General features: G+C 41.1%; 2 protein-coding genes across 4 annotated transcripts in view; one reads left to right on the top strand and one right to left on the bottom strand.

Annotated features, from left to right (window-relative positions):
• Positions 1-27,700, bottom strand: part of IFT74 (intraflagellar transport 74) — a 52,495-nt gene that overhangs the window by 8,750 nt on the left and 16,045 nt on the right. For all 3 annotated transcript variants that reach the window (XM_033172947.1, XM_033172946.1, XM_033172945.1), the window contains 8 exons: positions 15,545-15,683; positions 14,740-14,802; positions 13,922-14,065; positions 13,258-13,298; positions 11,852-11,931; positions 8,272-8,325; positions 6,107-6,204; positions 3,990-4,116 (listed from right to left, as the gene is read on the bottom strand). In XM_033172947.1, the coding sequence (XP_033028838.1) occupies positions 3,990-4,116; positions 6,107-6,204; positions 8,272-8,325; positions 11,852-11,931; positions 13,258-13,298; positions 13,922-14,065; positions 14,740-14,802; positions 15,545-15,683 (746 nt within the window). The remainder of the gene's footprint in view (positions 1-3,989; positions 4,117-6,106; positions 6,205-8,271; positions 8,326-11,851; positions 11,932-13,257; positions 13,299-13,921; positions 14,066-14,739; positions 14,803-15,544; positions 15,684-27,700) is intronic.
• Positions 18,638-26,498, top strand: LRRC19 (leucine rich repeat containing 19). Its single transcript, XM_033172948.1, has 5 exons — positions 18,638-18,757; positions 20,530-20,607; positions 22,496-23,006; positions 24,036-24,227; positions 26,082-26,498. The coding sequence occupies exons 1-5, from the start codon at positions 18,725-18,727 to the stop codon at positions 26,393-26,395; spliced, it is 1,128 nt and encodes a 375-aa protein (XP_033028839.1). The 5' UTR covers positions 18,638-18,724; the 3' UTR covers positions 26,396-26,498.

The following is a 27,700-nucleotide window of genomic DNA, read 5'->3' as shown; positions in this document are numbered from 1 at the left end:
TAGTGCAGTGTTCCTCAACCTTGGGTCCCCAGATGTTTTTGGCCTACAACTCCCATCATCCATAGCTAGCAGGACCACTGGTCATGGATGATGGGAGTTGTAGGCCAAAAACATCTGGGCACCCAAGGTTGAGGAACACTGCTCTAGTGAATAAAGTTTACTAGACGTAGATTAGCGGTCTCTTACCCCCAAACAGATTTGCTAGCATCTGATTCCCTAACTGCTTTGAACAGATTTATTGGAGTGTAATGAAGGCAGATGCAATATGCAAGAAACAAAGTGCAGTTTTAGGGAGGGAAGCATGTGAATTTTTCTTATGAGCAAAGAAGCTCAAGAAATCATATTGATCCGGGAACTGTTAAGGACAAATGGCTATATACCTAGTGCTGTTATTTGCAGCTGTGCACTGACACACAGGAATCCGTACAGAGAACATACATGCAACCTCATCACTGGACGGTCAACTACTGGCTGCGCCACTGGGGCTGAGGGAGTGTTGTGGCATTGTCTCGCATGCATAGCGATGCAAAGACATGTGCTGCATTCTTTCATTGTCTTGAGTGCACTGGCTCCCTCCATGTGTGTGTATGCATGTTGATATTGTCATTGGGACTGGTAGGCTCTGCTAGAGTTTTGCAGGACCATTTCCCTAATTGTGCTCCTTTCCCGCTTCTCTTCCTGTGTTGAGCTTAGATTGGATACAGTTGTCATTCTACTGGTCTATTAGTAGCTTTCCCTCCATCCTGCCATAATAGAAGTACAGTCGTACCTTGGTTCTCAAACAAAATCCATTCTGGAAGTCCGTTCAACTTCCGAAACGTTCGAAAACCAATGTGCGGCTTCCGATTGGCTGCAAGAGCTTCCTGCACTCAAGCGGAAGCCACATCAGATGTTCAGCTTCCAAAAAATGTTCAAAAACTGGAACATGTACCGGGTTTTTGGCGTTTGGGAGCCAAAACATACCAGTACCAAGGTGTTCGAGAACCAAGGTACGACAGTACTGTATAATATTGCTCTGGTATTGTAGCAAATAAGTTGTTTTTTCTTTGTGTGTTATTCAACTAATTTTTAAAGGTTTGCTGCTAAGTGAACTTTTTCTTGCCATCAGAGTAATAATATTTTTTTATTTGTACCCTGCCCATCTGCTTGGGTGGCCCCAGCCATTCTGGGCGGCTCTACATTTTCAAGCTGTAAGAACTCTGCTGGATCAGACCAAAGGCCCACACAGTTCTCACGCTGGCCAACCAAATGCCTATCGGAAGCCGCCCAGCAGGGCCTGAGTCCTGCAACACCACTCTCCCACTTGTGATTCCCAGAAACTCTTATTCAGAGGCATTACGGCCTCTGATAGGGGATGGCAAACCTAGCAATCATTGCTAGTAGACACTGACAGCCTTGAGCTCCGTGAATCTGTTTAATCCTTCTTTAAAGCCTTCCAAGTTGGTGGCCGCAACTACAACTTGTCAGAGCAAATTTAACTATGCACAGTGAACATCCACCTCCTTGCTTGTTTTGAGTTTTCCAACATTCAGCTGCAATGGATGGCCACAAATTCTGTGAGAGGGAAGAAAGCTTCTCTCTTCCCATGCCATCCATAATCTTATACACCTCTATCATATCCCCTTTTATTTTTCCTAAACTGAGAAGTCCCAAATGACTGAGGGAGAGGCAGTATATATGTACCAAAGAATATCTTTATGGGGATTGTCGTGGGCCAGGAGTCAGCTTTGCCTGCTGAACAGCAGCCTGAAGGGGGAGAAGGTGAAATGACTCCACACACACCTGTTCAGCCTTCAAGGTCACAGAGCAGAGGGCACGGATGAGAACCAGCTTGCTCCAGGCTTCTTAAACAGAGCTCTCAGCAGCAGTACACCTGAAGGAGCACCCCACTGTTCAGCCCGGACTCTGAGGTCCAGCTCCGGGGGCCTTCTGGCGGTTCCCTCACTGCGAGAAGTGAGGTTACAGGGAACCAGGCAGAGGGACTTCTCAGTAGTGACGCCCGCCATGAACGCCCTCCCATCAGATGTCAAAGAAATAAACAACTACCTGACGTTTAGAAGACATCTGAAGGCAGCCCTGTTTAGGGAAGTTTTTAATGACTGAAGTTTTAATGTATTTTAAAACTTTTGTTGGAATCCACCCAGAGTGGCTGGGGAAACCCAGCCAGATGGGTGGGGTATGTATGTATGTTTAAACAAACAAACAAACAAACAAACAAACAAACAATCATCATCATCATCATCATCATCATCAGATGCTGGAAATAATGCCTGTGGTTCCCAGCCCTCTACCTTACTGCTGCCAATGCTCCATCTTGACCATTGGCTCTGTGTTCTATCATCTGGATTTCCTAACATCTGGACTGTCTGACTTTGTATGTGGATTCTGATCTCAGGTAAGTGTTCCTAAGAGACTCGTAGCCTCTGCTTGCTCGGCAAAGGGGCTCAGATGGGGCTACAACAGGGATGGCCCATAGTTCAGTGGCAGAGTCTATGCTTTACACGAACAAGGTCTCTGGTTCAACTCTGGTGCCTCCACTTCTAAGGGTCTTAGGCAGGAGGGTCTAACATACCTTCTGCCTGAGACCTTGGACAGTACTGGGTGGGCAGACTGAGGGTATATGACAGTTTCATATGTCTTATATGCCTCAAATGGCACTGGCATGCATTTAAAACATGACCTGCTTTCTACAGGAGGAGGAGCTGTAGAAGGGATGGGTTGTGGCTCAGTGGTGAAGCACATATATTGAATGCAAGTGTTGGGTTCAGTCCCTAGCATTCCAGGCAGGGCTCAAAAAAATTCCTTCCTGAACCCCTGATGAGACACTGCCGCTTAGAGCAGACAGTACTGAGCCAGATGGAACAATGACCTTACTAGCTGTAGGGTGGCTTCCCCTGAAAAATAATCTGGAGAAAGTAAAGGATTTTCTTCAATCCAACGGCCATCCTACAGTGAAAAAAAAAGGAAAGGGAAAAAGGAAAGAAAAAAAAAATAACAACCCTTCTCTCTGGGAAGAGACAGGAAGAGGATGCAGTCCAGTTCCTTCTGATATGCCACTAAGTCGGACTTCAGCAAGCAAATGTGTACACAGTAGCAAATTCTGAGACAAAACTGCTTTGTGCTTTGACCCGGGGAAATGTTACTGGGAAATGCTGCCCTCAGCAAATGTGTTTACTCACAGGAGTTTCCTTTGGGGAGGGAAGGAGAAGGCTCTGAGGAATGATCTTTATACAAAGAGTGAGGTTGTGGCCCCGAGGTGCATTTCTACGGCATTATATGGGTCCACAAGGCTCTTTTGCACGGAGCACAGAATCAAAGTAGAATACAGGATCCCAACTTCCTTTATGTTAAAGAAGAATAAAGCAAATTGCCAGGCCATAGGGGCAGAGAAACTAATAATAATAATAATAATAATAATAATAATAATAATAATAATAATAATAATAATTTATTTATACCCTGCCCTTCCCGGTTTCAAAACCGGGCTCAGGGCTGCTAACAGCAAATATAAAACAAAATGCAAATTAAAAACAGCATAAGAACAGCATAAAATATAACATAAATGCAGCATCAATATCAATACAATTAAAAAATTCAGGGGTCATTTTTTTGGGGGGGGGGAACCCCCAGTCAGTAGACATCAAATGATCACCAGGGCTAACTGGCCAAGTTGGTCCTACTAGGTCCAGCAAGGAGACAAACGAATTCCTATGCCCCACAAATAACCCAGAGATGCATTTTAAATAAAAGTACACATTCTACTCATGTAAAAACATGCTGATTCCCAGACGGTCCACAGGCCGGATTTAGAAGGTGATTGGGCCGGATCTGGCCCCCGGGCCTTAGTTTGCCTACCTATGTTTTAGTTTGTGCAGTGATTTTTACTTTTTTGGTTTTTATTCTTGTAAGCTGCATTAAGGCCATTTTTTGAACCACAAGATGGGACAGAAATTTGTAAATAAATACAATGTACAATTCGCTTGCCATACCTGTTCCCAGGTTTTTCGCAGTACTCTGTGATTTCTGCATTTCACTTGACTTGAAAGTGAGATCTTCCTGCATGATCTTCAGCTCTTGGTTTGTTACAGAAGATATCTGCTTCATGCGATTTACATTCTGCATGATTAAAGAAGAGTAGTGGAAGATGACATGAGCCAAATGCACTGCTACAACTGGTGGCTTAACAATGAGAGCGGTTGGAGCTTTTCCATACTACTGAAGTCAGCCACAGAAAATCCCCTTAGGAAAAGCATTTTAGCTGTTTGGAGTTCATATATAAAAAAGGAGATTGTTGCAGTTTTACAGACCATTGTATTGTCTCACCTACGATTGGGGAAATAGGGCCAAGGGTGAACAAAAGGTGAGAGGCCGGTGCAATTTGGGGAAGTTCAAGTGAGGATAGTCTTTGCTCCCAGTAAATGTTTTCCCTTCACATGCTATGGAATACCTTGCTCTCCAAAGCCAATATATCCTAAGGGCAGCTCAACTCCAAATTGTGAACGTGACAATCAGATCCTGGTTTTATAAGCAGGAGCCAGCTGTGTAAATTAAGTTGTTTTTACTGTAGCATGCAGTATTTAAAAAGTGAAAATGCTTGTTCCTCCATGAAGCAGCCTTGAGTGACAAAAGCTGAAGCCATGAAAGTTGTACATAAAAGCCATTACAATGAGATTTTCTTGGGAAAAAATAGGCAACAGAACAATGAACATATCCAAATGAGAACCAAGCTTAGGTAACGTAGCCAAAGGTGTAATAATGTTAAAATAATAGTTTTATCGACTTAAATTGTCTGACTTTTGGGGGGATTTGATACACTAAGCAAAATAAGAACATATGAGATTATATAAACAGGGAATGATTCTAGGTGCAGTTTGTACTTTAAGCTAGAAAGAGCATAAATAACTACGTCTGCCTAGTTTAAGTGCCATATGTGATGGAAGTAAACTATGAAACATTTTGCTTCTTCTCGTGGCCATAAAAGGTTTATTAGTGCCATTAAAGACTGGGGTGTCGGCAGAAGAAACAAGGGTGGTTCTGTTTGTGAAGGAAGGTGGAGTTTGCAGGAAGAAAAAGATGCAGTAATGGCTCTCCCTAAACTGTGATTCAAAACAAAACAAAACAGGAGCCAGCCTTGGGAATCAAACCCCTCTTCATCCTGAAGCAGATTCCCCCACCAATGCTATACCAAGTTAAGTGGCGTGCTGGTATCAATGTTAACCAAAGTTATGGTTAAGCAGAATTCTCTTAACTAGGATCCAAAACAATGATTTCAAATGGGTTTCAGATTCTGAAATTAAGACTGAAGGGAAAGATTGAAATGAGGTTAGGGAGCATGCATTTCCAAAGCTGACTATTCACTTGTTAACTGCAGTTAACAGGAAGTCTGTGTTATCTCTGCACTGGCCCCAAGAATAAGAGGGGTCAGGGAGGTAGTATGCTACAGTCTCTCTCTCTCTCTCTCTCTTACTCTCCCCTCTCTCACATGTGAATGCCATACTGTAAACTGTTTATATGTCAAGCAACCCATGTAAGCTTCAACTTGATATGCTTTCTGAAGAACAAAAGCAACTAATGAAATTATCACCAAACAATTTGATTCTTTGGAAAGTACTAATAATTGTGGTTGGTATCTCGTCATTTTTATTCTAAAGGAAGGAACAAATGTGTATTCTTATGAAAAAGGGATTAAAAATGTTATCCTAGCCACATTTACGCAGCAGTAAAGCCCTAGTGAATTCTACACAAATAAAAAGAAAAACACCATCAGACTCCACACACACACCAACCCAGAATTTTTTACTCGTTGATCCTCTTTTCCTTTGAAAATGGGCTTACCTGTGAGGAAGATTATCCTTTTCCTTTGGTATCATTGCAAAGATGGTAAAAAGTAAGTGATTTAATGCTCTTGGATTGACATGATGTACTTTTTGGGTAAGTGTTCCCAGTTAAAGGCCTAAAATAAGTTGGTTATTTGTTATTTCGTTTGGTTCTAGTTTGCTTTCATTTGGATTTGTTTACATAAAAAATCAATAAAAGTAAAATGAAAATCACAGCAGAGTCACCGGAACTTACTTCCAAGTTTATGATTGGAGCCAAAGCCACTCACCCTGCTTGAATGCTCCAAAATTGCCACAATACTGGCCTCTATCTGTGTTTTCCGTTCTAGTTCCTGGTTCTTTGCCTCTTCAAAAGATTCAAGAAAGTCTAAAGATTGAAAAACAAGATAAGGGAGGCTGCTGCTTATAAAAGGAAAAGCAGAAAAGTCCTGAAATGTTACTTATAGCTATAAGGATTCTGAATGTAAAAGCAATTAAAATATATATACAGTGGTACCCCGCTAGACGAAAATAATTCGTTCTGCGAAAATTTTCGTCTAGCGGGTTTTTCGTCTTGCGGAGCGGCAATGACAGCCGCGCTCCGCAAGACGAAAAAAAAAGACGAAAATTTTTCGTCTTGCGAGGCAGCCCCATAGACTTTTTCGTCTAGCGGGGCAGCCTTCCGCTAGACGAATGCCTTCATCTAGCGAGTTTTTCGTCTAGCGAGGCATTCGTCTAGCGGGGTACCACTGTATATAAACAAACATCTTAAAGCAATTTAAATGGAACTTTACCAAGAATTTTATCTGTAAGGAATATCTAGAACAGGAATCTGGAGGGCCGAGTTTGGGGATGCCTGATCTAGAATGTGCTGAAAAAATGTTTCTAAGATCTCTGGCCGCAAGTTTCAACAACAAAGATACATTTACTCGTGAGTAAATTCAAATATAGTATCAATCCTGTTAAGAGTCACAGTCTTAAATAAAGATAATGGTTTCACATTGAAAAGTCTCTTGAAAGTCTTTTAGAGGTTGATGTAAGGGCTTCTACGATGCGAGTCAGATGTATGATGAGACAACTGGAGACCAGGACAGGGCCCTGTTTTGGCCTTCCTCAGCTGGCAATAACAAATAATATCAGAGTACATCAAGGCACAGAAGTTTCAGTAATTAAGATTTAACAAAGATCTAGAAAGTGAGCTGGTTTTTGCAGCCTTTTATTTACCTTTTAATATCTATGTGGTGATCAACCAATGATAGGACGGTCAAAGCTCACATGAAGAGCCACATAAAAAGGTGCCTTCTTATTCTCTTCTATGCATTAGCAAGTGTTTTACACTTGCAAAGAGGAACTCTTGTGGGACATCAATGCTGCCCCGGGGGGAACTGCAGTGGTCCCAATGCCACAGAGTCAGTGCTGTTGCTCTGCCTGTCCATCTCTTGTGCCACTGCTGAAGTGCTCCATTAGAGCCCTGCAGAACTCTAAGACTGTGCCATTAACATGATGCATAGTTTACTTCTGGTGCATATATGTTACCCTTGCAGGAGCTAAACTTTCCACTGTGAAGAAGGTGGCTGTGTGGGTGTAATGGACTTTTGTCCAAAGAGCTGCCCTGACAGAGACGAACAGGGAAGCTCTGACTCAGGGGTTGGCAAGCTTATCCTCGCCTGGGCCGGTTCACTCCAGCAGACATCCCTCCGTAGGCCGGATCGGCGTGCGCCCACGATTTCTGGTGTTGCGGAAGCGAGTCCCTGCGCCATGCTGCACTGGTTTAGCACAGCGAGCGGGAACTTGCCGAGCAGGTGGCTTGGTTCGTGGGCCAGTTAAACAACCCCCGTGGGCCGCTTGTGGCCCATGGGCCTTAGGTTGCCAACCCCTGCTCTGACTCATGCATGCATGGCAGCTCCAAATCTACATCAGAATTCCTGCATGCTGAACGCAGCTTTTAAGTCAACTGAGCACTGTAAAGGTGCGGAAAACGCCTTCCTTATTTAGTTCTCCTCTGAGGATAGTCTCCTGACAAAAGCAAAATCTACAGATGCATCCTTACACAAAAGCAGCTTAAGAAGGGCATATGGAACTTAAAAACTGCTGTTATTTGATCTTCCCAATCTTTTTCATGTGTCTATACAACATTTTCCGACATACCAGGACATATTTTATTTTATTTTCAATTTCCCACAATTAATTGTGCTGTGAAAAACATTGAATGCAGCCTACAGACCAAGAGGAATTTCTTGACTGGTGATTTGAATGCCTGAAATAGCAATCAATTATTACTCTATGCACTGCTGCAAAGCCAGTGGCTATGTGGGGAAATGTCTTTGGCTAAGGTTGCTAAATTAAGAACAGCGACCATGCCAGGTGACCAAAAACTATTAATGCAAATGAAATGTGCATTTAGAGATGCCTTCATTTTGACAGTGCATGTCAGCATACATTTGAAACTACTTACTGTCCATGCTTTCTTCTCTTTTCTTCAACTCCTTGTATTTCAGATTCTTCTCACCTACAAAAATGCCATTTTAAAATTAAACAGTTAATAATTTAAGGCTGCGATCTTCTCATTTACTCGGAGATAAACCCTACTGAACTCAACGGAACTCACAGCACAAGCTGTCTCTGCTTGATTTTCCCAAATTCTCCCTTTTACTACAACCTCTCATATCACATCCTAAGAGGCTTTAGGGAAGCACAGGGGCTGCAGTGAGTAGGTGGTATGGGAAATACCCTTTGTGCAAGAATCTATCAACTAGCACTGCATGCGATCCATTCCTATACCTTTTGTTCTTTGATCTGTTCCAATGAATCTTGTTCATTTAGGAGCTGACCAAAATCCACATATGGAAATCTGATTTAAAGCAAATATTTAGTGCTTGAGATGGGGGGGGGGTACCTTGTACACTTTGTATTTTAATACGGTTTACCATTTCTGATTGTTGTTACCCACACTGACAATAAGCAATAGAGAAAATCCAGTCTTTAAAATATAAAAGAATTATTCCAGTAGATGTCTGGGTTTCATAAGCAAAAAATTTGAAAGGATAAGCTAAATATAGATACATTTAGAGTCAAGAATTCCAACATCTTCTTTCCTCTCCAATAGTATTGTATCGACATCCCTTCAGCTTTCCTTCATATCTAACATATACAAATTATAAGCATATGCAACTGGCCCCAAGGGACTATGATTTTCCTTGAACTTCCTTGCAGCTGTGAGCCTGTTCCTGGCTGACTCTCCCTTTCATGATACAGGAAAACTTACCAGAAATTGCTCTGAAAAAGTCTAGCCCACTTTTCAGAGGACCATGAATATATTCCTGGACTCATTTTTAAAAATCCAGAGAATAGTTCTACTTCTTTGTTTTATTACCCTTGCCACAAGAAACAAAACAAACTCGTGTAAAATGCTGTTTTTGCTAAGCTATCACCAAAGCAATCTATTTCTTACCGTCTGTAGTCATCCAAACGATACAGAAAATAATGCAAAAGCAATATGCAAAGAAAAAAGGATAAAGGCAGAATGATGAAATTGTTACTATTATTTGAAAACGGAGAGACCAAATGAAGCAGTGATGGGAGTACCAAGTTTGCAATCAAGAAAGAACAATACAGTGGTACCTTGGGTTACATACGCTTCAGGTTACATACTGTCAGGGAACTGCCTTGTGTCTTTGATGTATAGAGAACCCCAACACCTCCTCAGCAGAGATACCTCTTCAAATGGGCTGAGCGACTCCTCCTCCGGCGGGGAGGGGCAGGGAACAAGCAGTCTGGAGAGGCAGAGGCTTGGGGATGTTGCTGGGAGCCCCAGCGCGTCCCGCGACATTCGCTCAGAGGGGAGCATGCCTCTTCCGTCACCCCAGTTGCGTAGGGGGGTCAAAAGGAGACAGGGCAAGAGGCGCCTGGGTATGCCGAAATTCCTTTGTTGGGGTCGTAGCCGGAAACCGGCACTCCCGGATTCTGCTAGCGACTGATATAGTCATGTTTTTTCAGCTCTCTGCTTGTAAATAAAGGTAAAGGTAAAGGGACCCCTGACCATCAGGTCCAGTCGTGTCCGACTCTGGGGTTGCGGCGCTCATCTCGCTCTATAGGCCAAGGGAGCCGGCGTTTGTCCGCAGACAGCTTCCGGGTCATGTGGCCAGCATGACAAAGCCGCTTCTGGCGAACCAGAGCAGCGCACGGAAACACCGTTTACCTTCCCACTGGAGCGGTCCCTATTTATCTACTTGCACTTTAATGTGCTTTCGAACTGCTAGGTGGGCAGGAGCTGGGACCGAGCAACGGGAGCTCACCCCGTAGCAGGGATTCGAACCGCCAACCTTCTGATCAGCAAGCCCTAGACTCTGTGGTTTAACCCACAGCTTAGCGCAATAAAATTAAAATAAAAGACAGTTCGGACTCATGCCTGGTTACTTGTGAGCAACCCAAGGCACACCTGACACATACGCTTCAGGTTACATACTCCGCTAACCCATAAATAACGCTTCAGGTTAAGAACTTTGCTTCAGGATAAGAACAGAAATCGTGCTCTGGCGGCGCAGCGGCAGCAGGAGGCCCCATTAGCTAAAGTGGTGCTTCAGGTTAAGAACAGTTTCAAGTTAAGAACGGACCTCCGGAACAAATTAAGTATGTAACCAGAGGTACCACTGTACTATTTAAGTTCCTTAACAGAGTAGTGATTAGCAGGAACAAGGAATAAGCCCCTTTGGCTAAATTAACAATTCAGGCTGAATTAACAATTCTCTACATCTCAAATATATTTTTCTCATGAACTTATACATGATATCAGGGCTCAATAATATATACTCAGAGAAGCATACATACACATTCTGCAAATGGTCCTCCTGTATTATGTTTTCATATTTTGCTGGAAGCTGCCCAGAGTAGCTGGGAAAACCCAGCCAGATAGGTGGGGTATAATAATAATAATAATAATAATAATCCATAAACCTTGCATTCTGTAGTGAAAACGCTAACCCCGTCTATGCCAACAGGATACTGCTGTTCTTGCTGAAGTCTGCACCATTGCTTATATATGGGGTGGTAGCAGGCCAGAGTGAAGACTGCAATAGTCCAGTCTGTTCCCGCATGCCCTGCCCCACAGGCTCAGCTGGATTGGCCAAAGTCAAATGGCAGTGATGAGGTGGGAACTCCCATGGTGCCGAGGGGCTGGCCCGGGGATTTTCTAGTAGCCGGCAACCTGCTGGCTGCTGCTCCGGCGGTTGCAGAGCCGATGGCAACGGGCCGCAACTGCCGCCCACCCCAGACTGGGTAAGCAGCCATTCTTGGAAATACTATGCAAAATAAGGAAATATGTGCATACTTGTTCCATTTGCAAAACTGATTTGTATCACAGAATTTGGGCTGGATTTAGTAAAGGAACTGGCCTATTCTGTTACAGAGTACACATTGCCCCGACTAGGAGAAACTTCATCATGTTATCTTCACTCACTGTTCTCAATCTGTGAGGTCCTTCAAAACAAGAAGAAACCTTCCTGCCAACAGCAGATTTTTGTGCGCACGGATCTTCAGTACCCTCAATCCAGAGATCGTAAATCAATGGGGAAATCACAAATTCACTTCTGAATCAGATCTACTACATGGAAGAAAAACTAAACAAGATGGCATCTATATTTTGGAACTCCCTGCCTATTGATATCAGACAGACACCTTCATTGTACCCTTTTCAACACCTGCTAAAACCACTTTTGTTTAGACAAGCTTACCCAGATACCTAGAATGTTGATGTGCTTTTAGTTTATTGCTGGTTTAAATTTTCTGAATGTTTTAACTGCTTTGACTAATATTCTTATTGTTTTATTCGTTTTGATTTGAGATCTTTTTAAAACTATCAAACAGTATATAATTTTTTTATGAAATAAAGTTTATTTAGAGTAGACCTATTGAAAATAACAGAAAATAACTTATTCATGTCCATTCATTTCAACCGGCCTGTTCTGAGTAAAACTTCGTTGAATACCCTCCTTAATAATGTTTTTAAAAACCAGGTTAATAGGTCCTGTCTACTTTACCTTGCTGCTCCTCTAAATCCATGTCAAGCTGCCGTATTCCTTCGTTAAGTTGGTTGATTTTTTCTTTTATGTCTGTCAGCCTAAAACCATGCAAAAACTAAATGATGAAAACTGGAAAAGTACAGCATTTAGAAGGCATTTTCTGGAAGGGAAATAGCAAGGTAAGTGAAGTGCATGCGTGAGTTAACAAACGTAAAACTCCAACAACTTTTAGCTTCTTTCCCTATCATCTCTTAGGTTCTTAGCATTCCAGCACTGACTTCATGTATTTAACTTTAAACAGAAACTTGATTATCCCAAAGGAGCAATGTCGCCTTGTTTAACTTAACAAATGGGTCCACCTGCTGGTTAATCAGCATTATAATAATGACTTGGATTGCAAGCCTATACTAATTCACCTACTGGGAGTAAGTCTCACTGAAATCAATGGAATTGCAACTAATCACCAAACTTAAAACCATGGAGAAACCTGGTCTGAACAAAGACATTGGATTCTTATCTCATTATACATGACAAAGCTATCTTTAGCCATCTCACCCCTTGCCTTCCCTGCAAGACTAATTGCAGCCATTAAGAGCAGTCAACAGGTTTTCCACACCTATCAGCTGATCACCCATTCCCACCACCCTCTGAGTAATACACCTCCCCACTCCCTCACTGTATTTAAGGGTTTGGTGACTTCCGTCTCAGTGTATCTGAAGAAGTGCGCATGCACACGAAAGCTCATACCAAGAACAAACTTAGTTGGTCTCTAAGGTGCTACTGAAAGAATTTTTTATTTTATTTTGTTTTGACTATGGCAGACCAACACGGCTACGCACCTGCAACTGAAATCAATGGGGCAGACATATATAGGATTTCACTGTTTGCTATAATAGAAGAATGCACAATTTTTAGTTGTACTGTTCATAAAGCCATCTTTAGCCATTATGAACAAGAGACAGAAAACACATGAAGGGGATGACTGTATGAGGTCTACTTCTCTTCTCTGCCTGCAGAGGTTTTCTGCATGTTTAAGAACCCTGGAAATCTTCCACCTTGCCTAAGCAACTTTCTGCCAAAATTCCCTTGGAATGAGGTAAATTGCCACGAGATGAACATGTAGATATGGGGGGAAACTTGGTTGAGTAAATACAGCCTTTGGCTTTCCATACTACTTGCTTTTAGCACTTTAGTAACAGTTCAAGTCATCCCAAATAGATCATATCTCAGTTCAAAATACGTTGTAACTAGAAGTGTTTTGCGAGGCATTCAAAAAACACTAGGTCTGTTTCTTAATATAGCCTATAAGCAGCTGCACTATACAAGTTGGTTATATGAGTTGAGCAGCTTTGCAGAAATAGATAATAGAGTTGCATTTATATTCAGAATTGGGGTCTAAAAGAACAATATGGAACAGCACTCACTGTCTCTCCATGCTTGCTATTTCTTGGTTGTCTTCCTTCACCTTTTTTTTTTTAAAAAAGAAGAAACATATAATTATTAAATACAGTGGTACCTCTGGTTACGAACGGGATCCGTTCCGGAGCCCTGTTCATAACCCGTGACGTCCGTATCATGAAGCGCCGTGCCTGCGCATGTGTGTGACGCGATTCGGTGCTTTATGCGCATGACGTCATTTGATGTCTCTGCGCATGTGTGAACCGCCAAACCCGGAAGTAACGCATTCTGTTACTTCTGGGTCGTCGCGGTGCGTAACCCGAACGTACTCATCCTGCAGCATACATAACACGAGGTATGACTGTAACAATGGAAAACCAAAGGCGGTTGGTCTCTGCAAACCTTTTCCTTTTTCTTTCTGTATATTCGGGTGTAATGTTTCATTTATTCTTTTCTCTGTAATTTTTTTAAAAATGCAATAAAGATTTTTTTTGAAAAATTACTCGGTTATGCAAAAAATGGAGACCACTTAATAATAATAAATGACGTCTGTCAGTTCTGTTTCTAGCGTCATTATCAATAGTTGGTGGTTTGGACAGGGGTGCTGACTTGACTTCCCAGTTTACACTTTTCAGCTGCCCTTTGTATGCAACATCTCTTCATTTCTGTCTGTTTTGGCACTCTACATACCTGTTTTAGCAATCTCTCTCTCTCCTCCTGTGGAGAGCCCATACTTTTGTCCTCTGCAATCATTTGATTCCGGTGTTCCTCAAGGCCATGAAGCTTTTCATACAGCTGCAGAGCCTCCTGTTTAACCTGGGAGTGTGCTATTTCCTGAAGAGATAAACTTCATTACTAAAGTGATGAAATATTTTGTGAATAAAGTCATGTAAAGTGATCTGTTAAGAATTTTTGTACATCAACCAAAAGTGCTCATTCAACAAAGGAGGGCGGGGCTGAAAGGGAGCCGCGACTCTTACAGTGGTGCCCCGCTAGACAAATGCCTCGCAAGACGAAAAACTCGCTAGACGAAGGCATTCGTCTAGCGGGAGGCTGCCCCGCAAGACGAAAAAGTCTATGGGGCTGCCTCGCAAGACGAATTTTTTTCGTTTTTTTTCCCGTCTAGCGAAAACCGCGGTTTACATTGCCGCTTCGCTAGACGAAAAAACCGCTAGACGAAAATATTCGCAGAACGAATTATTTTCGTCTAGCGGGGCACCACTGTATATATCCTGGATAAAATAGAGTAGAGAATTAAAAATCAAGAGCCTACAATCACTAAGTAACAAAGTCACTAAGTAACAAATTGATATCCAGTGTCCAGATAAATAAATAGGCTATCATGGGATTTTGGCCATATTTTCTTAATGGTACAGCAAAAACAAAAAAATGAAAGAAAACCCCCCAACAACTTATGCCAGCTTTTGTTTTCTCATTAACAAAATTTTAAACACCCTCAAATTTCAATCATTTTGTAACTGAATAGAAGAATTTAATGTCATACATACAGCATCTAGAGATTGTTCTTTTATATTCGCAGCATCCAGTTCTTGCTGTAAAGCACACAATTCCTACGAGAGTAAAATAAATTAGTATGCAGGTCCTGCTATGGGAATGTATATTACCTGAAATCTGTTACCTGAACACAATTAGTTATACCCAACCTTCGCTAAATGAAAGACTGGTTCAGATATCCAAACAGCTGCAGTTTGTCCAGGTCCTTGTATTTATCTTGGTGGTGGCAGCATTTTGGGCAGAAACCATGGAGCGAGGGACAGAGATGGGGCACGTCAAGGAGCAGAAAAGATCAGACAAATGAGGGAGCAGGAAGGACCAGACAATTCGTTTTTTCTTTTCTTTGGCTGATTGACACTTAGTTTCAGGCAGAAACCAAGGAGGGAGGAAGAATTGTTTAGTGGTTTCTGACTCTTCATGACCCCATGGACCAGAGCACGCCAGGCACTCCCGAGATGGAACAGAAATGTTCGTATAGGAAATACTGGAAATCACCAGCTCATTAAGCAAATGCTCATCTAACGAACAATTTCCTAGGAATGCACTGTGTTTGGAAAGCAGGACTGGCGTGTTTGGTTAATGAAAGCTACCAGGGGCTACGTGCATAGAAAATGGACCCCTCCAAAAAAATGGGGAGTTGACAGCTTAGTCAAGATCATGCTATCCTACATAAAAGCAGAACAGCTTCTGTGTTCGTTTGTTGGATTTCAGCTACAGAAGGAGTTCTTTTTCATTTATCAACTCTTTCTCGATTGTGCTGGGGCTCATCAAGATGTAGTTCAGACATGAAAGAGTCACCTGCAAGAGCTTTTCATTTGCCACTTTTGTCTCCATGTATTTAGCTTGATCCTCTTCAGACATATTTTTGACTATGTTTTCCGCCACCTGCTTTTCCTGCTGGATGTCATCCTCCACAGCTTGAATGAGATTTTCTTTGCTGCATCACAAAAGCAAATATTTTGTAAATCTGTTTCATTAAAAAAAAGGTTATTCAAATCTCTGATTTACACAGAAGTACTCAGCTTGAAGTACTCTACTAGCTTTTGGTTCTGACAGGTGCTAAAAACACATGGCGAGAACATCATTTCCCTTTCTTCTAACCCAGAGGTCCCCAAACTAAGGCCCGGGGCCCAGATGCGGCCCAATCGCCTTCTAAATTTGGCCTGTGGACAGTCCGGGAATCAGCGTGTTTTTACATGAGTAGAATGTGTCCCTTTATTTAAAATGCATCTCTGGGTTATTTGTGGGGCATAGGAATTCGTTCATTTTTTTTTTCAAAATACAGTCCAGCCCCTCACAAGGTCTGAGGGACAGTGGACCGGCCCCCTGCTGAAAAAGTTTGCTGACCCCTGTTCTAACCACTGCTGCCAACTGCCCATTTTCTCATCTGTCACTACCAGATGAGTACCAGAAACAAGGAAATTACTTCAACTCCCCTCCGCTGAAAAACTCCTGGGAGGAAAAGCCGAAGTACTTTCTTAAGGGAAAAAAAATTGATGGGACATATTTAGCCTGTAGGCTGACCGAAACCAAAGTGTCAAGAGTTAAACTAAATATGAATTGAATGTTTACTTTTGCTCCCTGCCCCACAAATAGACAGGAAGCTCAATCAGCAATTAAAAGATTTTGTTTGAGCCCAAACCAGAACAGAACCATCACCTCAACAAAGTACAGGTCACTGATTTTATATATATGGCATTTTAGACTAGTACACTCTCTGGTCCCAAACAATAGTCCAATTCACATGACCAGTGAATGAACCAGAATCACCTTTATCTGCATCAGCTACTAGCCACAGCAATAAAATAAAATAAAATAAAATAAAATAAAATAAAATGTACTGAAGATAGAGGTAAAAACTTAACTACCGGTATAGAAAATACATTTTGGGGTGTACATCAATAATCAAATAGTAGGTCTGATTCTAATTGTCCCTGCTAAAAACATTGCAATTTTTGCTGTCATCTGATCATATTGAAGGACACAGTAGCAATGGTTGAGCAACTCGGCATGGACAATAACAGAGGGGTAATAACCTCAATCCTCAAATCTTTATAAAGAGTGCAAGCCAGAAGGGCATGAGCCCAGGGAATGTGTCAAAGGGGATCCAGATTTAAGCTCACTGTCTCTGCTTCCAACCCTTTCCCGCATTAAGCTTCTGAACAGAGCCCACAGGCACACTCTGTATGGGCATAAGCCTTCTCAATTTAATTTGCACTCTGCATTTTGCAAGATAACTAGATCTCAGAAAGAGAGAGAACTGCAGAGGGCAGGAGTGGGGATTGTGGGTGTGAGTCTGACCCCTCCCTCTGTCATTTGCTAGGGCTTATGTAAATAGGGCTAGCTTCAGCACATGAACGTCTATCTTGAAGGAAGTTGTACATTTTGGGTTTGCGGAAAACATTTGTATTCTGCCTTCTCTAAGGGTTGGGAAGCTGCAGGAAGCTTTATGGCTGAAATTCACTACTGAAGATTATGAAGAAAAACAGCTTGGCAGAGGAAGGGTGAGAGTGCCCTAACCCTCATGCAGTAGCTTGGCTAATCTCTATAGCTGTTACTGTAATCTTCTTCCTAACCTTTGAGCTAAGTGAAGCATACACATTCTTCCTGGGGGAAATCTCGGTCTGTATACCTGTGCTGGTAAGGCCTGTGGAGGCCAGGCACTGTACAGAACTGCAAGCCCCGAGTATCCAAGTTTGGGTGGCATTAAAAGATTTGGGGGGGGGGGATCTGGCAAGCACCAGCAGAGATGTGAGCAACAGGATCAGTTTGTAAAAAATTGCTCTTCCTATTTTTTCCATCACGCTACATCTTTCCATATTAAGTTATCAGCCGTATTTCCCCCGTGTTCCTTCTCAGCTATTAGCACTCTCTCTCTAACACATTTAGGATAATGGCTTACTTGAGACTGGGCCCCATTGAAGTTAATGGCCCTTACTTGTGAGCAGACATTAAATAATTGCACTATTAAGTACCATATTACTGTCGTACGTTGTCGAATGCCTTGCGACTCGAAAGTTTGGCTCCCGAACGCCGCAAACCCGAAAGGGAGTGTTCCGGTTTGCGAACGTTCTTTGGAATCCGAACATCCGACATGGCCTCTGATTGGCTTCCGGAGCTTCCTGCAGCCAATCGGAAGCCACGCCTTGGTTTCCAAATGTTTTGGAAGTTGAATGGACTTCCGGAACGGATTCCGTTCAACTTCTGAGGTGCGACTGTATTTATTCATTTATTTAAACTAGCCAAAGCCATTGCCAAAAGATAAAACTACGACATAGGAAGACTAGGGCACAATATCACAATGATCACACCCACTCTACCACACAGGCTAATCACTATCGTAATATGAATATTTATACTTTCTCACGTGAACCAGAGCTGAACCGGCAGATTCAAGTTACTGAATCTTTGTTAGCCTAAACTGGAATCAGAGCAACTATAGTCACAGCTGAATCATTCAGAACTGATCCAAAATGTTTAGTAGTTCCTCTCACTGGTTTTGATTGAATGATACATGTGACATATAAATGTTAATGGTGATTTTTAATTCTTTGAATGTAACTTATACCTCACCTCCACCCTGAGCAGTGTGTTAACAACTGTAAAGGCTTTTAGCTGTCGCTTTTAATATGCACTTTGTATATTTATAATGTCTGATATTTGGTAACTGTACCCGACTAAAAAATAAACTTCTATCCATGGCTCTCTGTTTCCAATACAACCCTGTTTTATTGGAAACTCTAACCGTGGGTAAACTTGCTCTTTCTCCCTCACTTCGTGTCATAAACATGATACCTGATCATATTCTAAAACTTCCTTATTGGTTACAAGCTTATTAAGTCACATATGAACCCAAGTCAATCTTTTGCTGAAGTTCCTTATTTTAAACGACCTGCTTGCTAACAGGGTACAAAGGTTGAAGCCAAGTGAAGTTAACATTGTACTCTTCTTTTTTTATCCACAAGGATACACGCAAACATGTATATGATGTTCCGGAGAAAAAATAAGAAGGTAAGAGATTGGGTAAACTGCTAGTATTATCAAACATATAGCTGTTTGTTTTATTAACAAATGTATAATAAACTACATTGTTTCACAATCCAACTATTAAGATTTTGGTTTAAATACTACATTGGTTCAAAGCTGTATGAATTCACTCGATGGCTTTGCAAGGGGACATCTTTGGAAGCTTGGAAAACGTTTTTCAAATGTTTCCCCTCAGTTTAAACAGGAAAGCTGCCCGTTTTATTCTTCTTAAATAATGGAGGGCCTTTAATGGAACTTCAGAAATAAATGTGAATCCCTGAAGAATTTTACTAGATTTTAATATATACAGCTGAAACTCAAAAAATTAGAATATCGTGGAAAAGTCCATTTATGTAAGCAATTGTTTTCATTAGCTACTGGAGTTTAATATACAAGATAGACTCATGACATGCAAAGCGAGATATGTCAAGCCTTTGTTTGTTATAATTGTGATGATTATGGTGTGCAGCTGATGAAAACCCCAAAGTTGAAATTGTTAATTTGGGGTTCTCATCAGCTTTACGCCATAATCATCACAATTATAACAAATAAAGGCTTGACATAGCTTACTTTGCATGTCATGAATCTATCTCATATATTAGTTTCACCTTTTAAGTTGAATTACTGAAAGAAATGAACCTTTCTATAATGTTCTAATTTTTCGAGTTTCACCCGTATATATATATATACATGGACTAAAAGGAGAAAGTTTTCACAAGAGACACTACAACTTTTTTGTGTGGGTTTTGCAAGGTTACTGATATTACTTGTTTGGGTGACCCAATGTTTCTAGATATTGCTGGCTGTACTTTTCTCTATCTTTTGAGATTTGCAAACTTTTCCCTACAGGGAAGGGCCAAGCAGTTCGCACCAGTGCAATAGATATGGCTCATGTCTTGTGTAGCCTTGATCCGTAGCGCCATTTCAGAGCTCTGGAGGGAGGATGGGCAGGAAGAAAGATTCTAAGTATTTGAAGTACTGTATAGTTGTTGCAGTTTCTTTCTTTAATATTTTGTAACAGCTATAGCAGTAGTATTAAGACATCTGATGAAAGAACTTCAGTACTTGGATAATATTTATTGTATGTCTACAGAGCACCTTAACAGATCACAGCTATGTTTTTTTTTTAAAGTATCAGAACACTAGGTGAAATAGACAAAGACAACAGAGACTTTAAAAAAGACTGGGAATCGTTCATGCTGTATTTACAGAAATATTGTAAAGAAATGGACTTACTAGCAGGGTTTGAACACTGAGTAAACAAGAGTAAAGGCTAAAAAACGACAATATAGAAATTAATTAAATGTAAGAAGTAACTGGAAGAAAATTTGGTATAAAAATGCTAAGAATGTAAGAGAATTCAGCCGAAAGATGAAAAATAAGAGAAAATTTAAGCAGAAGTAGCAAACTGTTAAAGAACCAGAAGGAGAAGTTGAGTGAAATCATGGGATGGGGGGGGGGGGGTTGTTTTATTCTATTTTCTTTTATATGATAAATGTGTTGAATATTAAATTGTAAATTTTAATAAAAAATTATTTAAAAAAAGAACACTAGGTGAAATAATTTCTTGAACATTGACAGATGCCTGATTTCATAGCACAAACTATATATAGTTTACATTTCCATGTTTTACTCAGTTCTACAAATCCTGTTGATTCACTTAGCTTTGCAATCACAACTATGATGTTCTTTGTGAACTTCTTTTTCATCATCAAATTGAGATTCAATGCTATTCAAGCGATAATGTGTACCTACAGGTTCAGAATATGAAGCTTGCTTGGCTCCCGACATTGGTTGCAGCTCTCTTTTTACTTCCAGTTGCTGCTTCTCAAATGGTAAGCTTTATAACCAAATCAAGCTGCTACTACTACTTGGCTACTTTTCCTATGAAGCTGTTAACAGCTGGATCCTTTACATGTATTTTATGAAGAAAGCTACATTGTATTCGATGTACCGTATTTTTCCGCTCCATAGGGCGCACCGGACCATAGGCCGCACCTTGTTTTTAGAGGAGGAAACAAGGGAAAAAAATATTTTTCTGGTTTTCCTCCTCTAAAAGCCCTGTTTTTTTGAGGATCAGCTAAAAGTTTTGCAGCTTTTTTTGCAAAGGGAGAAAAGCAAAGCTCCTTTTGCAAAGGGGGAAAAGCAAAGAGGAAAAGCTCTGTTTTTATGGGGTTCAACTCACATTTCTGCAGCTTCTAAAGGAAAGGGAGCCTTTTCTACAATTTCCAGACAGATAATCTAATCAGCCACTCACATGTAGCTGGGGAAACAAACAACCTCCCTCTGCAGCACATTCAACAAAGGAGGGCGGGGCTGAAAGGGAGCCGCGACTCTTATCTCTCTCCCGATCTCTTGCTGCTCAGCTTCTGAGCGGGGTCCTTTCAACACCCCCTTTTCTCTTTGTAAAATAAAAAGCATGATCCTCTTTTGGCCCCTGGGCAATTCAGCTCCAGGGACCAACACTCGCTCCATAAGTCGCACAGATATTTCCCCTTACTTTTTAGGAGGAAAAAAGTGTGTCTTATGGAGCGAAAAATACGGTAGTTTACTCCTATGCGTACTTAAGAGTGCGGTCTAAGGCTATTTTAACTCTTCTTTTGGGGTGGGGTGGCAGAAATGATCACATTCATATATATGTGATAGGACCTCCGCTGCCTTGCGTGATAACTTCAGAAGAGAAGGCTTGTGGATAAACCCTACTCAAATCCGGAGTGCAGCCCCTAACATGGTTGGATGGTACTTCCTTCCAGCAACATCTGCCACCAAGCTAGTGACAAGCGTATTGCTCTGATTTCCTTTGGACCACACCAGCGAGGTCTTGTTGTCTGAGCAGTCCAGGACTTCCATACATACTGCCCAGGCTTGCGCCCCGGGGAGGTCACTTCGGTGCCCCTAAGGCGGTGATTTGACTTCACCCCTGGAGACGCACTCCATTGTCTTTCGAGACAGACGGATGCCAACAATATATGATAGAGTACAGTATGTGAAGGATCCAAAACCCACAGGATACAGTGCCTAACCAATCATATTATGATTCTCATCACCTGCAAAATACGGAGGTTATTTCAGGGTACTCCCTTCTTAGCACCAGGAAGAAATATTCCAGGAGTTTTGTTCTGGTCATTGTAGGCTGGTATGGGATGTGCCTTGCATTGAGCAAGGTGGAGAAATAGATGGTATTTTATCAAAGTTCCCTTTAGCCCTACAACTCTCTGCCAAAGCATTTATATTCGGTCCTGAATGATTCAGGTATTTCAGATTTCTAAGCTCAATATTCTACTGTAGAAAAGAGTTTAGCTCCAACGTTTTATATTTGAGCCCCAAGATTTCAACAAAAAAGGAGCAGGCCTGTTTTCCTACAGCCTGAACTACTTTTTATGGTCATTTTCTTTCACATACTGATCATATAGCTGATTCTAATATGAAGGACCACAAATTTGAACAGCTGCAGCTTATATAGTTGTTTTGTGCCGCTGCTTTTGTTTCTATATTGTTGATACACTTTCAATGTTGTTATAGGATTGTATTTTGCAATGTCACCTGTTCTGGTTTTCTTTCTGAAGATTACCCGGGCAGAATTTTCCTTTATAACAAATGATAACATCAATATATTTTAGAAAAGTTTTCATAACCCTATGCTTGATGAACATATTATCTGTTTTATCCTGGTAATCTTCCCCAATCTGTATTTGTAACATTTTCTCTCTCCTTGTTTAACAGGTTAAGTGCGTGGAAGCAGCAAAAAACTATACTTCTGTTCCTCCTAGCCTAGACAAAAATGTTACTATACTAGTTCTCAATTACAACTGCATCACTTTAAATGAAAGTGATACCACAAATCTTCAAAAGTACATGAATATTACAGAATTATACCTAAGCCACAATTCCATTTCTATTCTCCGTAATTTTACCTTTGACAAACTTTCAAAATTAACAGTTCTAGATGTCAGCAATAATTCTATCAGTACAGTTGAACAAGCAGCATTTGCTGGTTTAAATAAACTAAGGAGTTTGCACCTACAGAATAACAGAATTGTGCAATTAGATTCCAGTGTGTTTGTATTGCTAAAGAGCTTGATGGTCTTAAACCTAAAAAATAACCTTATGAGATATTTTGAGGCAGAAGTATCCCTTAATTTAACCGGAATCACATTAATTGGAAATCCATGGGATTGTTCATGTGATCTCCTTAGTTTACAGAGTTGGCTGAAGACCACTAAAGTAAACATGGGTAAGTATCAAAAAATGTATTGATGTTTTTATCTACGTGATTTCCATTTCAGGAGGACTAAGTGTACTCCGTTGACATATGAATTTAGCTATCCTCACATCTTTTACTTTTTAGATATGAATTCCTTTAGACCGAGAGCCAAAAATACTAAAAGGAGTTGTCAATAAAAAGCACACCGAAAAGATAAAATATGAACTAAATGTCGAGCACATACATTAAGATGGCATTTGAAAAGGTCATGTCTGAAAATTGCCTATTCATCCAATAGATTTTGTATAGAAAAAGAGAGACGTTTGCCCTATGAACTAGAAATCTGTTAAGTAATGTGGTTTCAGAAAAAATAACAGTGCAATCTTATATGCACCTACAAAGAATTAATCCCACTGAGTTCAAGGCAACTTAAAAGGTAAAGGTAAAGGTACCCCTGACCGTTAGGTCCAGTTGCGGACGACTCTGGTTGCGTGCTCATCTCGCTCTATAGGCCGAGGGAGCTGGCATTTGTCTGCAGACAGTTTTTCCGGGTCATGTGGCCAGCATGACTAAGCCGCTTCTGGCGAAACCAGAGCAGCGCACGGAAACACTGTTTACCTTCCTGCCGGAGCAATACCTATTTATCTACTTGCACTTTGATGTGCTTTCGAACTGCTAGGTTGGCAGGAGCAGGGACCGAGCAACGGGAGCTCACCCCGTCATTGCGGGGATTCGAACCGCCGACCTTCTGATCGGCAAGCCCTAGGCTCAATGCAACTTACTCCCAGCCTTAAGACTCCTATTAAACAGATGAATAGCACAGTCAAAACTGCCTGAGAGTATAATAGGTAATACTGAATATATTCATGTATTTTATGCCCAGGAATATTTTCATGGAATGAATAATTGTTGGAAATAATATATTTGCCTCTGGCAACCCTATCACACTAGATGTTCTCGTGGATTATTTTTAAAGTTCTAAACTATACTATCTGAAGTTGTTTTTAAGGTCAGCGCAGACCAAAAACTTTAATCTTTTTGAAATGTTTATATTTACAGAAAATGAGAACGGTACTGTGTGTATGTCTCCAAACAGCCTGGAAAACCATCCTATCAAGACAGCAATTATAGCTAAGTGTGAGAAAAGAGAGATGACTACTGAAGCAGCCACCGTATCTTTCACTTCTCTTAATCCTAATAATGATAGTCTATCTCCGCGTAATGGTACAATTGGGAAAATGCTCAAGTCAGGTATATTTCAGTTTAATTTACAGTCATACCTTGGGTTACAGCCGCTTCAGGTTGTGTTTTTTCAAGTTAAGAACGTGGCAAACCCGGAAGTGTTTACTTCTAGGTTTTCGGCCTATGCGCATGTGCAGAAACATTCTGCGTGCTTTGCACATGCGCACAAGTGCTCAATTGCGTTGTGCGCATGCGCATAAGAGCTCAATTGCACCGTGTGCATGCGCATAAGTGCTCAATCGCACCGCACACATGTGCAGAAGAGGCGCTCCAGTTGCGGACTTTTCGGGGTGTGAATGGCTCCCCGAAATGGATTAAGTCCACAACTAGAGGTACCACTGTACTGGCAGCGCCCATATGGCTATAGAAGCCATGCATTTCAGAAACAATACTGAAGATCATTTATTGGACTGATACAGAATTTAAAGCAAATGCGTATTGAATCCAAATTTAGCTGTCTGCTAAAAGCAGGGCTTCCTCTGTTCATGGATAGCTTTTGACCCAGCAGAGGGATCCTGCTGGTGGAAGGAAGAACATTATTTTTATATAACATGATATAAAACATTATTTTAAGCAAAATTAAACAAGGAGCCAGTCCATGGCTTGGTTTATAGACTCCAGTCTCTATGCTATCCTCATATAAATTAGAATATTTAGCATATATATTGTTAATATTAGATGTATTATGAAAATAGCTTTTGAATTGTCTTTTAAAACATGCAATATGCTTAAACTTATGATGACTATATATAACTGCAATATAGCCTTTTCTAGTTTTTTTATGCATATTGGTAAACCTCAGATTAACAATCATACGTCATTGGGAGCACAAAGTTCAAATTCTTTTGTTAAACTTGTTTCTGGTGCAGCTAGACCTCAGCTGATCTAATTCAAGATATTTGCCCAGGGCCTCATTAACCTTGATGAATTCTTCCACTGATTTCGATGAATATGCTTATCTGAGGTCACTAGTCACAGACATAACTAGACCTGGAATGAGGCAGGTACCTGGGATCCAAGCACACAGCATGTCCATTTAACTGTGCCAGTTGAATTCCCATGATTATGTTAATGACAGATGCCTGCAGGACTCTTTAACAGAGCAACTACTAAAATATGTTCAGTCAAGTGCCAAACTTTACTAAAACACTCCTTTAAAAAGGCTAATAGTCAAATGTCCTAAAGATGATGTGTTGGCATCGGAGGTGTAGGAATTGCAAAACCAAAAACTTGATTCTTCAGAGGATTGAAGTGCAAAGTGACTTTTGCATACTCTTTCCCCCCTGCAGCTCCTTTTACCACTGAATAGCTGATATGGAAGGTTAGGGAACCCTGAGAAACAGTACAGTGGCGCCCCGCTAGACGAAAATAATTCGTTCTACGAGTTTTTTCGTAGAGCGAATTATTCGTCTAGCGAAGCGGCAATGGAGCACGAAGGTTTTCGCGCTAAAAACAACATTTTTTTCCCGTCTTGCGAAGCAGCCCCATTGAATTTTTCGTCTTGTGGGGCAGCTTCCGCTAGACGAATGCCATTCGTCTAGCGAGTTTTTTGTCTAGCGAGGCATTCGTCTAGCGGGGCACCACTGTATAGGGGGTTGTACCAGGGGTTGCAGTGGGGATGGGATTTTGCAAAAATCACCTATGCCCCTTCTGCCCACAGAAGCAGCCAATTTGCAGAGTAGGAACCTCTGCTGGATTTAACTCACTTCTGTGAATGGAAGGAGTCTAGCTCCATCTCATTTTTTTTCTATGGAGAGAGGGAAGTTACTTGATAACTTCTGAAAGGTAACCTTATGAGGAAAAATGGGGTAAGAGTTTATTTTATACTGAAAAGTATTAAAACAATGTTTGATTTATTTTAAGGTGTGGATGTTCATCGTCCTGGCAAAAGTTGGACCTTTCTGATTGGTGTTCTGGTTGTTGTTATCAGCATTTCATTGCTGATTGGTATGGTCATCAAATTCCCAGTATGGTACCGATATTTGATTAGCTATAATCATAGTCGTTTGGAGGAAGACGAACCAGAGATGTTTGAAGAAACTTTCACATCTCATAACTGCACATTCCCAAATACACCAGGTACCAATGAAGAAGAATCGGTTGTGGTTTTTGAACAATTTCATTCATTTGTTCCAGAAGAAGATGGATTTATTGAAGACAAATATATTGATACATGAAGAGTTACTATGAATGTTGCAGTCTGAATCTCTCTGCCCTGTTCTGAAATATGTGCAAAGGGCTGTCGTATTTGTAGCTCTATAAAGCAATGGGCTAAAAAAAAAACCTAACTGTTGCTGCTTGTGATTAATCAAAATATGCATTATTTAATCTTGTCATCATTACAAAAAACCACTACACTGGTGAAATGGTGTTGGAGGATCAAGGGTTTTTTTTTTGTATGTAAATCAGGGCATTTTGTTTGGGTACCTGAAAGAGAAATATAGCCCTATACAGTCGTACCTCGGATCCCAAACGCCTTGAGACTCAAAGGTTCCGGCTCCCAAATGATCAAAAACCGGAAGTGAGTGTTCCAGTTTCCCAACATTTTTTTGGATGCCAGTGCGGCTTCTGCTATTGTTTCCAGCGCGCCTGCACAATTGGAAACCAACCAGAAGCTGCGCCTTGGTTTCCAAACATTTCAGAAGTCGAACGGACTTCGGGAACGAATTCTGTTCGACTTCCCGAGGAATGGCTGTATATTTAAAAACAGGCAAAACAAGGGTCTGGCATGCTAAGGAAGTCATTGCACAAATCATTAAAGAGGCATGCCCTGGGAGTTTAGAATCTGACCATCAATGAAGAAGAAATAACATCTTCTGTGTCTGAACATCCAGAAATATGTAACTAATTAAAATAATTCTAATTAACAGAAACTGAGTTTCGCTTTTGTTGCACTACATAACTATGACCGATATAAGATAAATAAAATAAATAAAAAGGCTTGTTTGCACTTTTAAATGAACAAAAAACTCAGAAAAACAGGTTGATACCATGGGTACCCTTCTAGAGTGGCTGTCTGTGTTAGGGGTGGGTGGCACCGCTCTGTGCCAGTTTTAGTCCCAACTGGATGGTTGTTTCCAGAGGGTGATGTTGGAGGAGTGTTCTTTGGTCCCATGGAGCCTTCAATTTGGGGTTCCTCGGGATTCAATGTTAAATTAAAGGTTTTATCCTATATGCTACTTCTGGGGTTTGTGATGGTGAGCTGAATTTTTATTTATTTAAAACAGACTGTTTGTTGTACATTTTACCCCTTATGCTGTTTAACATCTACACGAAATCACTGAGCAGGGTCATCTAGAAGCCTGGAATCTGTTGTCAGCAATATGCTGCTGACATACAGCTGTACTTCTCCTTTGCATCTGCCGGTGTGGATGCCCTGGAACATTGTCTTGCCCCAGCAATGGTCTGGATGAGAGCTAATAAACAGAAGCTCAATCTGTTTATTAGTGGGGGTTCCCTAGAGTGGATGGCTGGAAGGTTGC

The sequence above is a fragment of the Lacerta agilis genome, chromosome 16 (genome assembly GCF_009819535.1).
Source record: "Lacerta agilis isolate rLacAgi1 chromosome 16, rLacAgi1.pri, whole genome shotgun sequence".
Taxonomy (NCBI): Eukaryota; Metazoa; Chordata; class Lepidosauria; order Squamata; family Lacertidae; genus Lacerta; species Lacerta agilis.
Note: the sequence above shows the minus strand (reverse complement) of the source record. Positions and strands in the feature narration are given on the sequence as shown.

Bases quoted from the DNA above. Each gene is read 5' to 3' on its own strand.
- LRRC19 (XM_033172948.1), top strand. From the start codon at position 18,725: ATGTATATGATGTTCCGGAGAAAAAATAAGAAG. The intron at 18,758-20,529 runs GTAAGAGATTGG...GTGTACCTACAG, and splicing joins TCCGGAGAAAAAATAAGAAG to GTTCAGAATATGAAGCTTGC. The intron at 23,007-24,035 runs GTAAGTATCAAA...TTATATTTACAG, and splicing joins GACCACTAAAGTAAACATGG to AAAATGAGAACGGTACTGTG.